General features: G+C 43.2%; 1 protein-coding gene across 1 annotated transcript; it reads left to right on the top strand.

Moving 5' to 3' along the window:
- Positions 1-11,993: 11,993 nt before the first annotated feature.
- On the top strand, positions 11,994-13,917 carry LOC135825920 (zinc finger protein 14-like). The gene has a single exon (XM_065338557.1). It carries the CDS (start codon positions 12,086-12,088, stop codon positions 13,274-13,276), a length of 1,191 nt encoding a protein of 396 aa, XP_065194629.1. The 5' UTR covers positions 11,994-12,085; the 3' UTR covers positions 13,277-13,917.
- The last annotated feature ends 360 nt before the right edge of the window (positions 13,918-14,277 follow it).

The raw sequence follows: 14,277 nt of genomic DNA, 5'->3' as shown, positions 1-14,277 counted from the left end.
ACCATTGTCCCAATGCCACGTCTTCACTTCGCACATATGCACTAACTTCCACACTAGCATCAAATATCTAGGCCTGCTCGTAGAGAATTCGATAGTGAATGCTGCTGTCTGATGATCGCTCGATGCGTGAAACTTTAAGTTACAGCTAACACAGCCTTTCGCCTCTGTTGTGTGTGTATACTGCTCTGTACATTCGTACATTGAGCACTCTACCTCGAGCTTCCAGGACCGGCCTTGTTTGTTTGTGTTTAAGCTGTAGTTATAATTTTCATGTTTTTAGTGCGCACGCAACACACTCTTTTGTCTTTTCATTGCGTGAACAACTGTAACTTGATAAAAGAACAATGATATTCAATGCATATCAGTGCCGAAAGCTGAGGTTAATGTTGAAGATCATGACATTGTCACATCTTGTAAACCCTTCCTATAATATCTCCTTCGAGGCTAAAGAACCTCCATAAAACTGTGACTCAATTCGTATATATTTGTAGCAACAAAGACTCTCTGTTGCACTTTCTCAAGTCTGGTGCGTGCAATGCATATTTCACATTTTTCGATTCCAAATGAGGTGTGAAGGTCAAGACGAAATTTGAGAGATAGTTCATTGTGGGGAATTCTATATGTGTGTGTAAGTGTGTGTGTGTCTGCGCGCGTTACATGAAAAGAATTATACACATTTTGTGAGGTAAAGGGACAGTGCTAGAAATAGATGTGAACTATGTTGACGTGTCGACTTGGCACACTGTACATCTACTTACTAAGGGGAACACCAGCTACTACTAATTACAAATATATTGGCTACGACAAGGGAGAGTTGCCTTTCTATTTGATTTGTTGATATTGAATTCGAATACCTTGCCGAATTTGGAAGAAGAATTAATTTGAAAAGGTGGTGAAAATTGGTCAAGGAAGTGAATCATGGACGATAGTGACTGCACTTCGGAGGGGTGTGTCGACTATGATGCACAAACACGATCGCCACCATTAGTGATATGGACAAGCAGAAGGGCAGTTCCACCGCCAGCTACATTACCTTACAATGCACTTTACACAGCTCTATACCCCGCAAACCACGATAGTGGTGAACAAATAGCGACCGCACAGGTATCCGATAGTTCTATTCAGGGCTCCTCATTCAGATCTTGGAACACACAAACGTCTTCCTTCGGTGTACTTCATGATTCTCGGCTGAACAGCGTTGCTGACAACGTCAAAGACCCCCGACCAGAAATACAGAGGGCGAAAGATACAAAGCCCAGTGAGGCTCCAACCACAGCTATCTTAAACCCATGTTTGGATCCCATGACATTGGCAATGGACGACGATCACTGTACGCGAGACAACAGTAAAGCAACTGTAAACTATTCCGTTCCCGTTTCCGAACACTACACAGGCAGTGGGAACGTAACGTTAAACTCGGAGTATAGCAATTTCTCAAGCAATGCTGGCAATGTTAACGTTAACGGAGGCCACAGTGTACATATTACCGGATATGTGCCAGTGTCTTCCCAAGTGACTAGCTTACCTGAGGATCCCAAGAATCACAACCGTGAAAGGATCAACAATCATCACACCTCTGAGCCGTTTTCTGAGGCAGTTTGTCAACTTCAAACTAACCATCGTCAACCAGAAACGTCACTCTGCGAGGAAACCGGGAAGTCACCTGATCGCCAGCATGATCCGCTAGAACGTGGACATTCACATCCTGGAGAAAAAACGTATAAACGTAAGCATTGCGATAAATTCTTATCTACTCAGTCTTGCGACACATCTCATGAATGTCCACATCCTGAAGAGAAATCGCTCGGTTGTAACTTGTGTGATAAAACGTTCAATAGGCCATCTCATCTTACCCGTCATGAACGTGTTCACTCTGGAGAGAAACCGTTTCCGTGTAAATACTGCGCCAAGCCGTTCTGTGACAAATCCGATCGAAATGTTCATGAACGTATACATACCGGGGAGAAGCCGTTCAGGTGTGGTTACTGTGATGAAATGTTTCCCCGTAATACCCAACTTAGAGTTCATGTACGTACCCATACTGGAGAGAGACCATATAAGTGTAAATCATGCGAGAAGTCATTCACCACGAAATCAAAGCTCACCGTGCATCAACGAATCCATACTGGAGAGAGACCACACAAGTGTAACTTGTGTGACAAGTCATTCACGACGAAATCAAATCTCACAGTGCATCAACGCATCCATACTGGTGAGAAACCATACAAGTGTAAAGTATGTGGCAAAGACTTCCGAGCAATTTCAACTCTCGTAAATCATCAACGGATCCACACTTGTGAGAGAACCTGATGAAGTGTCAGCTATGGTGACAAGTCTTTCAATGTGAAAAACAACATGGAAGACCATGCAAATACAAACACCGTAAAACAGAAAGATTGTTTTCAAGATTGTTGAAAGTGCTACTCATAGGCCCGTTTTGAACCGCAAGTAGAATAAAATCAATGTCGTTTAAAGCCTGATCCTTTATGCATGCAAAGGTCTCTACTTACATGCTAACTTCAACATAATTATGTAAGGTGCTAACCATTATCATTTCCATTGTACTCCGCCTGATATCCACTATTTCATTTCTTGTTTTCCATTGCACTTCTTACAGAAAAGGAACGTGTTTCCATATTTACCATGACACTCAATTGCGCTAAACGCTACTGTATGTTTTTTTTGGATAAATTAGTCATGCTATATAACCGAAACCTACTGCTGGAGCACGTATGCCTGGTACGGATCTTTTCGCTGGAAGAGGCACTCTACTGTTTTCATGTTCGGACATGATGCTAAAATTTTATTCATGTATGTACTCTTGGTCCCATGTGTCATACTGTATAGTAACGATCTACTTCTTATCAAAACTATTCGAATACTATCTCACTGTCCATTTGTTTGCTGAGAATGTGTAAACGGGAAATTTGACTGTCACTACCAGAACTCAAGCTAGGGACCCATTCATATGGCCAGCGATGCTCCCTCTTGATAGCTGAGAACGTAAAACATATCTTACTCCACTGCATCAGACCAGTGTGAGGTTGATAGGTTGACTACTAGAGTCACAGTTAGGATGCACCGCCAGTGCTGGATGTGCCAAATGCCAAATACAATAGAGAAGATGGTATTTGTGATGCTTATCATAGCGGGACAAAGCCAGGTTGTCGCAACTCAGGGTTTCTCGCTCTAGAATGAGTTTCATGATCATTAGTTTCCAAATTATGGTACCCTATAATGGGCATTCTCACTCTCTTAGTATTGACTCCCATTGATTTTCGCTATACCTAAGCAGTCAAATATTCCTGCATATTTCACTCTATAGGGCTATATTGACTGCTTATATTTGACTGCTTAGGGGTTTCGCAGTGGAACGGTGCCTAGTGCAGCATTGTCGTTGCATGAGTAGGTGGTGGTGCAGCGGTTGTGAAGTCATAAAACCGGGATTCCTGAGGTTATCGCTCTGGAATTGGAAATACGGACTGTTTGTCGTGATAAATCTAATATTGACTGAGCACGAGGTCAATATAGGAAATAAAAGCCTTGTAAAAGACCGAGGCAAGAAACTAGAATTTCTCCATTGCTATATTTGGAATAAGTTTGAGCTATTACGACACAAGAAATACAGGATATGATATGTTTCCACGAGGAGCTGACCTTCCTTTCTGTATGATTGGGTGCATTTCATTCCCTGCGAGGACACTGTTATTGACTATATTTGGACTCATAGCTGTGCGATAGGAATAATTTTCGTTACTCTAACTGCAATGTAAGGTAAAAGAGAATCTCTTCAACAGTCCTAAAAATTTAATCGGTGCGACACATTCCTGACCCGGCTTTTCCAAGACCATTGCTCACAGATCTAGGGCTGCACAACAAGCAGATCTTACTTCAGTGACTGGATCGTCTACACAGAGTCATAGTGCCTACTCCTCCACACCTTTCCGTGCACTGAAGTGTCACTGAAGCCGGGACAGAACAAGAACGCATCCATACTGGAGATATGCCTATATTGGAGATACAGTATGCCTTTTCAGTGTGCGGAATGTTCGAAATCTTTGGCCAAGCACTCCAACCTAATAGTCCAAGAAAGAATCCATCCTCTTAGAGAAACTCATCAGGTAACAGCGCTGGTGACAAATCCATCAAAGCGAAAACAGAATTTGAAGACCATGCAAATACTAACAGCCAAAGGTTTTTCCAGATGTTTTATTTAGGTCTCCATGCAAATTTCACTGCTTACATGCTGACGTCAACACATGTAACATCAATAACATTATCATAATCATTGTATTCAAGTTGATATCTACAGTTTCGTTCCTTGTTATTCGTTGCACTTCTTACACAGTAGGAGTGTGTTTACAAATTAACTATGCAAAAAAAACAATTAATTAATTGCGATACGCATTATCATTTGTATGTGATTGAGCGTATGAGCGTGATTTCACAAGATTATAATATTGCTTAAAGTAAAATGTCAGTGCCAGAAATAGATGTGAACTGTGTTGATGTGCAGAGTTTGCACATTGTTCTTTCAATTACTAAAGAGAAACACCAGCTGATACTATTTACAAAACTATTGACTACAACTAGGGAGTGTTGTCTTCCTATTTGAACTGACTTCTTGCTACTTCCAAGCATTTTATTTGTTGTTTTAATTAGGATACCTTGCAGTGCTTGGAAGGAGAATTACGGTTGTGAGAATTGTTCGAAGTAGGTGAATCATGGACGACTATGACTGGACTTCGGAGGAGAGCAACGACTCTGATCCACTCTCACCTCTGCCGCGATTAGTGATATGGACAAGCAGAAGGTCAACCGCGTGTTCTCCACAGCCAACTGCACCATCTTATAGTACTCGTTATCCAGCCCTTCACCACGTATACCCCAATAGTGGTAATGAAGTGAGGAAAATGTTATCAACTCCAAAGCACGAAAAAGGCCAAAAACTAAACCAAGAACATATGCAATAAGGCCAAACTAAAGAAGGTGTGTGGTTCGACTAGCATGGACACTTTTTTTTACGGGCGGGCGGGCGGATTTTTTTTTTATATATTTTTTAGTACATGTATTGTATTGTATTGTATTGTATTTATTTAAAAGGATTCTCCAAAAGCAAATGGATGCTTATCACGGAAGTCTCCCACATAAATATCGCAAGAAAAATGGGGAAATGGGGAGAGGAGAGTGGAAGATGAAGCATGGGAAGAAGGGAAACAAGTACCTAAATATCGAGGTATAAAAGCAGGAAAGAAATCGACGAGGGAAGAAATCACCTCTGCAGATAATAGCGGGACATTTAGATGAAAAAACCCAGCAAGGATTAATTTCAAGGAAAAAAATTCTCAAACGGAAAAGTTCGGAATTCCAGTCAGAGAATATCTATGCTGAGAGTAATGAGCCTTTAGAGCAATGCGAAAATTGACAGAGGACTGAACGCAGCGGATGTGTTCTGGAAGTTTGTTCCATTCCACAGATAAACTGAAGAGAGGGGATTTAAGGAAATGGGCGCCAGAACGAGGTAAAACTATAGAGGACGGGTGACGACAACTAAGGGATACATTGAATTTGAAACGAATTAGCAAAGACGGAAACTGGTAAAAGACATGATGAAAATACAGCAAGGACAGAATCTGACGACGCCACTTCAGGGATGACCAGTCACAAGTACGATTAAGAATCTGCTTCGGGGTTTCCCACTCAGGAGGGTGCCGGGTCTTACAAAGCAGATATGAACGAGCAGCAACGGCTTGCAGTCGGTCTAACGTAAGCGAATCTGAATGGGATACGGCGAATGACCAGACAGGGACTGCGTATTCTAACAGTGGTCGTACGTAACACTTGTAGAGCAAATTCACGGTTGAAGCAGAAAGGAAATGGGCCATATGGCGCAACAGAAAAACACGACTGCGAAACTTATGGGTGATAGATTTTATATGGTCAGAAAAATTTAGTGAAGGAGTGATAGTCACGCCGAGATGACAGTGGCTATCACCTTTCTGAATTGGCACACCGTTCATTGTCAAGGGGGATGACGGGCCGGGGGTTAATGCATATTTTTGAAAGGGTAGGTGGACGCATTTACTGGTGTTAAACGTCATGGCAGTAGCTGATGACCATTGACAACACTTATCAATGTCAGTCTGGAGCAATGCATGATGGATAGGAAGTGAGGTGTTTGCTGGAGAAACAAGAATTAAATTAGAGTCATCAGCAAAAAGGGATAGGGTACTAGAAGCAGGGGCATCAGGAAAGGAGTTGATGCACAGGTTAAAAAGAAGCGGGCCGAGATGGGAACTGTACTGCCTTTAGACACGCAGTACATCGGCATTCAATGATTACGCAGTGTTATGCCATGCATGTTGTATAAAGGGATCACTGGCTAATACTTTGAAACATTGTGTAGCTCTGGAACGAGAATAGAATAACTTCAAGCGGTGACTCTGACTGTCCAAATCATCAAGCAAATGAAGAACGATGCGAGTTTAAAGTAAGTTCGGGAACTACTTCGAAGTACAAATTGTACAATGTACCGGTACATGTATTGCTAGTTTGGTGTTGGCGTGCACGAATACATGGGCTTTTTCCATCGACGCTTCCTGTGCTTGCACACATGGAGCAGCAACTTACCGGTACAGGTGAAATATCGTTCCCAGGAGGAAAGTGCAATCTCGTCTGTCCTTCATCCCAAAACAGAAGGCCGTCCTTAATCTGGAACGAGGCAATCACTCTCAACCGGACGGTCACTTCAAAATAAGTCTCGCCAGTCTGCCGGTGGTCGTATCGAGTAGACTCTACTACCAGCACAAGGCAGCAGTCGTACCACTCACTGCACTGCACTGCAGTACAACTACAAGTCAAGTCCAAAAGGAGCCGCCTGCGTCCGCAGACTCACGCTGCACAGCACGTAGACGTACGTGGACGTGTTCAGTCCACGTAGATCTACGTCAGTCACACGACAGCCCGCCGAAAAAAAGTTATGGTCGGGCTGAAAAATGTCGGTCGGTCGGGTGAGTCGAACCACAGACCTTCTTCAGTGTGGCCTAACATGTTATTTATAAAGACAGGACAAGTGAATAATTAGTCAGTCCATTGTTCATGATGATCTCCGACGGTTACGTCGGCAAGCGAGCCTCCGCCACTGCCAAAGCAGCGTGGGCTCCGCAGGAGGGTGCAAATTTCAAACCAAAATTTAAACGCCTACAACCGCGAATGCACATGATACAGGATTTCAGAAGGCTGAAGGAAATCCTGCATCTAACAAATGCCATAACATGAGAGTAATGCTCACCCCTCTTCTCTGCCAACAGATGAGCAATTCGTTTGTACAGTGCTGTTGATGCTGGACCCATTCCGCCACTGGCTGACATGACCGCCGGAACAAAGGAGGCATGCTCAACCTGCCTCACCCGCTCCTCATAGTGCCTTCTCTTTTCGTTTTCATGTGGCTGATACACAATAGTATGTGGTGCAGATCGATTTAAGCGTGAGTGAGGATTAAAAACCCGTATATCAATAAGTGTACGCTCAAAACGACTGCCCCACAAACCATTGGCAGCGACATCCAACCGGGCACGGTCTTCCACATTTGCGGTCCGGTAGCAAAGACGCTCCCCCGTCAGCGGTTGCAGCAAGGGCTCAATGGACACACACTGGTGCACACCTCGTCCAGCAGCCGGGCCGTGACGTCCCGAATACCATTGTGTCTAATGGAGGGAAACCCTCCATAGGGGCACGACAAGGAATGCGCGACAGTTGCCTCTTGGCCGCAAGAGCAGTGTGACGGTACCCTGGCCGGTGTCCATCCGTAACGGAGGCAGAGTCCGTCCCAATACTCTCCCTTTGTTAAATTAAATTGATATTTCTTAAGTGAACGGCACGTCAGCCAGCTCGACGACCCTTTCCTCTTCGCGACGTCTATGACATGTCGTAGCGACTCCGACGCACTGCCCGATATCGCGTCGAATTCCAGTTTCTGATGACGTCGAGAAGATGCCTTGGCGTCTCTCTTGGCCGATCTGATTGTGGTAATGAAGTAGCCATATCAGAAGTCCCCTGTTCCCAGCAATTTCTTCAAAGCACCTCATTCAACCCTTGGAAAGCACGAACATCTTGCTCCCGAGTTCTTCACGATCATGGTCTCATGGACATGGTGGAAGATAACTTCAGGGACACTCGATCAGAAATCCAGAGGAACAAGGATATAAAGACCAGTGTTGCTTCAACCACAACTATGAGAAACCCATGTTTGGATTCCTTGACATCGGCAATGGACAAGGATCAAATTTCGCAAGGTAAAAGCACACCAAGTGTTAACTGCTATCCCGAACCCGTTTCAGATCACTACACTGACTACGAGGAAGTAGCGTTTCACTCTGAATATGGCAAAAACTACAGCAAATCTGCCGATATGAACGTTCACGCAGGTCTTGTGCACAACTTCGAACATTTTCCAGTGTCTTCTCCAGTGGCTAGCCTACCCGCGGATTCCGATCATCACGATCTTGAAATAAACAACACTCATCACACGTCTGAACCTTTTTCTGAGAAAGTTTGTCAACTTCAATCTGACCTTTTCCAACCAGAAAATACACTCTGCGAAGAAACCGGAAAGTCCCTTGATCGCCAGCCCGCTAGGCTTGATCGCGGACATTTACATCCTGGAGAAACGCAATATAAATGTAAGCATTGTGATAAATTATTTTCGACTCAATCTTGTCTAACTTCTCATGAATGTACACATCCAGAAGAGAAATCTTTCAAGTGTAAAGTGTGTGATAAAAATTTCACTTCAAGATCTAATCTTACCAGTCATGCACGACTACACTCAGGACACGCGTTTCCGTGCAAGTACTGCGCAAAGCCATTCAGAGACAAATGCAGCTTACACCTTCATGAACGTAGCCATACTGGAGAGAGACCATATAAGTGTATATCGTGCGATAAATCATTCACGGCGAAAGCAAATCTCACGGTGCATCGACGCATCCATACTGGAGAGAGACCATACAAGTGTAAAGTGTGTGGCAAAGCTTTCGGGGCAATGTCAACTTTCATACGTCATCAACGAATCCATACTGGAGAGAGGCCATACAAGTGTAACTTGTGTGACAAGACATTCTTGACGAAATCAAATCTCACAGTGCATCAACGCATCCATACTGGAGAGAAACCATTTTCGTGTAAGGAATGTGGAAAGTCTTTCACCACGAAATCCGGCCGAACACGTCATGAGCGAATCCATCCCGAGAGAACCTGATCCAGTGTCAGCGATCGTGACGAGTCTTTCAATGTGAAACAAAACATGGAAGACTATGCCAATACAAACACAGCCCGTTTTGAACCGCATGTAGCGGAAATGTCGTTTACAATCCAATCCGATAGCAAAAAGGTCACTTTTTACATGTGCAACAACCAAAACATTATCATTGTCATTGTATTCCTTGCTTCCATTTCAGTTCTACCATAGACGGAACTTTTTTCTATATTTGCCATGCATTAAAAGGCTCAATTGCGCTACACATGTCTGTATGGTTCTTTTTTGACAAATCAGTCCTGCTATATATCGCTTATCCCATTTCTGGGGCACGCATGCCGGGTACGGATCTTTTCGCTTCAAGAGGCGCTGTGCTGCTTTCAAGTTCGCACATGCTGAAACAATATTATGCATGTATGTACGAATGATCCCAAGTGTCATCTTGTATAGTCATGTTTTACTGCTTATCAAAACTCTCACTGTCCATTTGTTGGATGAAAATGTGTAAACGGGAATTATCACTGTCAATACCAGAACTCAAACCTGGTAAACCAGATTATGACCAGCAAATTCCTTTCTTTTCTCACCTATTGTTGAACATGAATGTGGTATCAAGCAATGCACTAAAACTACGAGATGGGGTAGCGGTCATCAAAGTAGCTACCGTCCAACGTTTTCTGCTGACTTCGGAACTCTCGCTTCCTGTGATTCCCACACAGGCTGGTGGTTCGCAGCCCTCACTGTAACTCACACACTTCCCAAGAGATGTAGATAGCGGTTAGGCCCAACAAACAAAGCATTCATTCTTTTGAGAACACGGTGCAAAGGGGAAAACGTTGAAGACAATATTGACTGTCACCACCAGGATTCGAACCAGGCACCTTTTCTTTTGTCCTGCGATGCCCTATTTGATACCATAATTATTACGTAAACATGTCGTACTCGACTGCATCAGACCAGTGTGAGGTTGACAAGCTGACTACTAGATTCACTTTAGGATGTACAGCCAATGTGCTGAATATGTCAACTACAATAGAGAAACGGGTATCAACTTTGTGATGCTTACCATAGCGGGACAAAGCCAGGTCGTCCTAACTCAGGGTTTCTCGCTCTAGAACGAGTTGCATAATCATTATGCATATATGGTTCAATCATAAGGTACCCAAAATGAGTATAGTAATAACTATGGGGCAAGGAAGTAGACTTTTTTCCATTTGTCTACTCAGAATAATGAAGTATATTTGAGCTCGTTCGTCACAATTAAGACAGAATAACAGTATGATATATTTCCATGAGGAGCTGATATTCCCTTCTGCATAATTGGGTGTATTTCATTCCGTGCAAGGACACTGTGAGTGACGAAATTAGCAGTCATGGCGTTGCGTCCGTTTTTAATATAAATATAATTATCTCGTTTCTTTAACTGTAATGTGAGGTAAACGAGAATCTCGTCTAAAGTCCTGAGCTTCGATTCGGTGAGGCACATTCGTGACTGGTATTTCGAAGACAAGTGCTCACAGATCTAGGGGTGCACAACCCTCAGCTCTTACTTGAGTGACTGGATTGTTTACATAGAGTCATAGTGCCTACTCCTACCCATGTTTTGTGCACTGAAGTGTAGCTGAATCCGAGACAGTACATGAACGCATCCATACCCGAGATACACAATTTCAGTGGAAGGAATGTTGAAAGTCTTTCGCCAATGAATCCAGCCTAACAGGCCAAGAAAGAATCCATACCTGAGAAAAAACTGATCAAGTGTCATCGTTTGTGTTAAGTCAATCAATGCTTGAACAAGCTTTGAAGTCCTTGCAAATGCTAACAGCCGAAAGGATGTGTTTCTAGGTGTGTATTTTAGGTGCCTATACCAATTTCACTGCTTACATGCTGACGGCAACACATGCAACATCAATACCATTATCATAATCATTGTATTCCAGTTGATATTCAGTTTCATTCCTTGTTATTCATTGCACTTCTTACACAGAAGGAATGTTTTTACAAATTAACCATGCAAAAAACAATCAATTAATTGCGATGAAACTCCCTGTGCGGTTAATTGTTGGTAATAAACAGTCCTTTTTAAAATTGTCGCTCATCTTGAACGAGCATGCCGGATATTGATCTCTTCGCTAGCCTATACGCTGGGCTGTTTGGGGTTTCACACGTGATGCAAAATATTTTAGTTCCTTTGCTCCTCTATGTAACTTTGATCCCATATGTAACATTGTATAGTCCCGTTCTAGTCCTTGTGAATCTTGTCACATTGTACCAGGCTCTTCAAAGGCCCTACACAATAATAATAATTATTATTATTATACTCACATGAGGTGAAAACGCTTCGATACATCGATGTCCCATTCAATATCTGACGCCGACGTGTCTCACATTTTCACCATCCCACGTCAGGAGTTGAAGAGTCAGCATGAAGTGTAAGTCTCAGCTTTCGTGATACCAACACAAGCTCTAAGGTGAAGAGAACATTAGAAGGATAACGTCTATGTGTATGTGAGTGTGTGTGTGTGTGTGTGTGAGTGTGTGTGTCAGCTTGTGTATGAAGACCTGTATGCGTGTAGGTGCTTATGGGTATGCTCAGGATATGATAAGATTGCCATGTGTCAGTTGATTATAGAATTCACATATAGATGTTTGACGTGACGAATTAGCAGAATGTGCCTCCACTTATTTAGGGAAACATAAATGCTACTGATTATAAAACTTACCTCCTACGGCAAGTTCTTGCTATTTGAATTATTGGCATTGACGTTGGACACTTTGTGTGCTTGGAAGGAAAATTACAGTTTTGAGACTTCGTGTTGTAAGTGAATCATGGATGACTGTGAATGGAATTCGGAGAGTAGCGTGGCCTCTGATGCACTCTCACCTTTGGCACCATTAGTCATATGGACCAGCAGAAGGTCTACTGCGTGTCCTTCACCGCCAAATATAGCAGCATCATACGGCACATCTTATGGAGCACATCACCACGCAAATGCTGAAAGCGGCAATCAAGGAGCGACCTCTGAATTCTCCTACGCATATTATCCTCCTCAGCGTTCCTCATTCAGCTCTTGCAACACATCAATATCTACCTCCGATGCCCTTCAAGATCATCCTTTGATGGGGGACGTGGCAGACAAGTTCAGGGAGCAACTACCAGAGTTCCAGAGAAATACAAATACAAACGCTACTGAAATTTCAACAACAGTTGTAGAAAACCCATGCTCTTATCCCATGACGTCGGCAGTGGACACTGACAACAGATCGCAGGACAACAGTCACCAAACTACTACCTATCCCGTCTCAGTTTCAGATCACTACACAGGCCATGGTCAAGTAGCTTATGACTTGGAAGATGTGAATTGCTCAAGCAAGTCTGCCGATGTGGACTTTCACATCTACGGACGTATTCCAGTATCTCCTCTGTCGTCTAGCTTTTCTGAGGATCCTAAACATCACGATCTCCAAGCGTTCAACAATATTCCCACCTCTGAGTCCTTTTCGGAGGAAGATTGTCAACTTCAAATTGACCTTTCTCTACCTGAAACGTTGCTCAGCAAGGAAATAGATAAGTCACGCGATCGCCAGCATGATAATTCGTTCACTTGTAAAGTGTGCGATAAAACCTTCAGTAGGCGATATAATCTGACCCGACATGAAACGGTTCACTCAGGTGTGAAACCTTTTACGTGCAAGTACTGCGCTAAGTCATTCCGTGATAAATCCGGTCTTACCCGTCATGCACGTGTCCATACCGGGGACAAGTCGTTTAAGTGTGATCACTGTGATCAAATGTTCACCGAAAATTACAGCCTACGAGTTCATGAACGTACGCATACCGGAGAGAAGCCCTTTCAGTGTAAATTATGCGGCAAGGCATTCACGCAAACATCACATCTCAGAGATCATGAACGCATCCATACTGGAGAAAAACCGTTCAAGTGTAAAGTATGTAACAAGGCATTCAGACAAAAATCAAATCTCACACGTCATCAACCCATACATTCTGGAGAGAAATAATGTTTGTGCAAGGAAAGTGGAGAGCCTGTCCATAGAAAATCCAGCCTCGCAGCACATGCACGAACCCATTCCTAAGAGATAGGGATCATGTGTCAACGATCGTGGCAAATCTTTCGTTGCGAAAAACTCTCTTTGAAAGATTAAGAACGGACAAACACTCTTAAACAGAGGCTTTTTGAAAATCATAGGAAATCACGAATTTTATGTCCGTTTTGAATCGTTAGTAAACTCAATGCCGATGAGAGGCTGATCTGATCTGCATTTTAATACCCGCTTGCTTACACGCTGAATTCACCAATAATAATAATGTGTAACATCAAAAACATTATTTTGTGCCATTGTATTTAAGCTGATATGTACTATTTTATTCCATGTTGTCCTTTGCACATCTTACACAGACGGAGCGTATTTCCATTGTAACTAAGAAGCCCTTTCGAATGTCGAATGCTAGTATACTACTTCAAGAGCACGTACGCCTGGTATGGATATTTGCGGTTGCGGAGGAGATCTGCTGTGTTCAAGTTCGCGTCTAACGCTACAAATTTTCGGTCTGTATATATCTTTTTGGTCCCATGTGTAATATTGTATAGTCCTGTTCTAGTCTTCGCCCGTCAAATTTTCTAATACTATCTCAATGTTCATTTGCTTGATGAAAATATACGAAAGGTATAATTGACTATCACCACCAGGACTCCAACCAAGACACTGGATGATACCCAGCAATGCTCTAACACTGAGCAATGGTGTAGTGGTCATCCAAGCAGCAACCATTCAACACTTTCTTCTGACTTCGAACTTCACGCTTCCTGTGAATTCGCACTGGCTGGTGGGACGGAGTTCTCACTGCAACCCACACACTCACAAGTGTCAGCTTTTGTGATCCCAAAACAAGCGCTAAGGTGAAGAGAAAAATGGAAGGATAGTGCGCGCGCGTGTGTGTGTGTGTGTCAGCTTGTGTATGAAGACCTGTATGCATGTACATGTAGGTGTTTGTGCGCATG

The sequence above is a fragment of the Sycon ciliatum genome, chromosome 10 (genome assembly GCF_964019385.1).
Source record: "Sycon ciliatum chromosome 10, ocSycCili1.1, whole genome shotgun sequence".
In the NCBI taxonomy this organism is placed as follows: domain Eukaryota; kingdom Metazoa; phylum Porifera; class Calcarea; order Leucosolenida; family Sycettidae; genus Sycon; species Sycon ciliatum.
The sequence above is the reverse complement of the archived record's forward strand: the minus strand, read 5'-3'. Positions and strand labels throughout refer to the sequence as shown.

What these genes read in the sequence shown, in the direction of transcription:
- LOC135825920 (XM_065338557.1), top strand. Translation starts at nt 12,086, where the DNA reads ATGGATGACTGTGAATGGAATTCGGAGAGTAGCGTGGCCTCTGATGCA.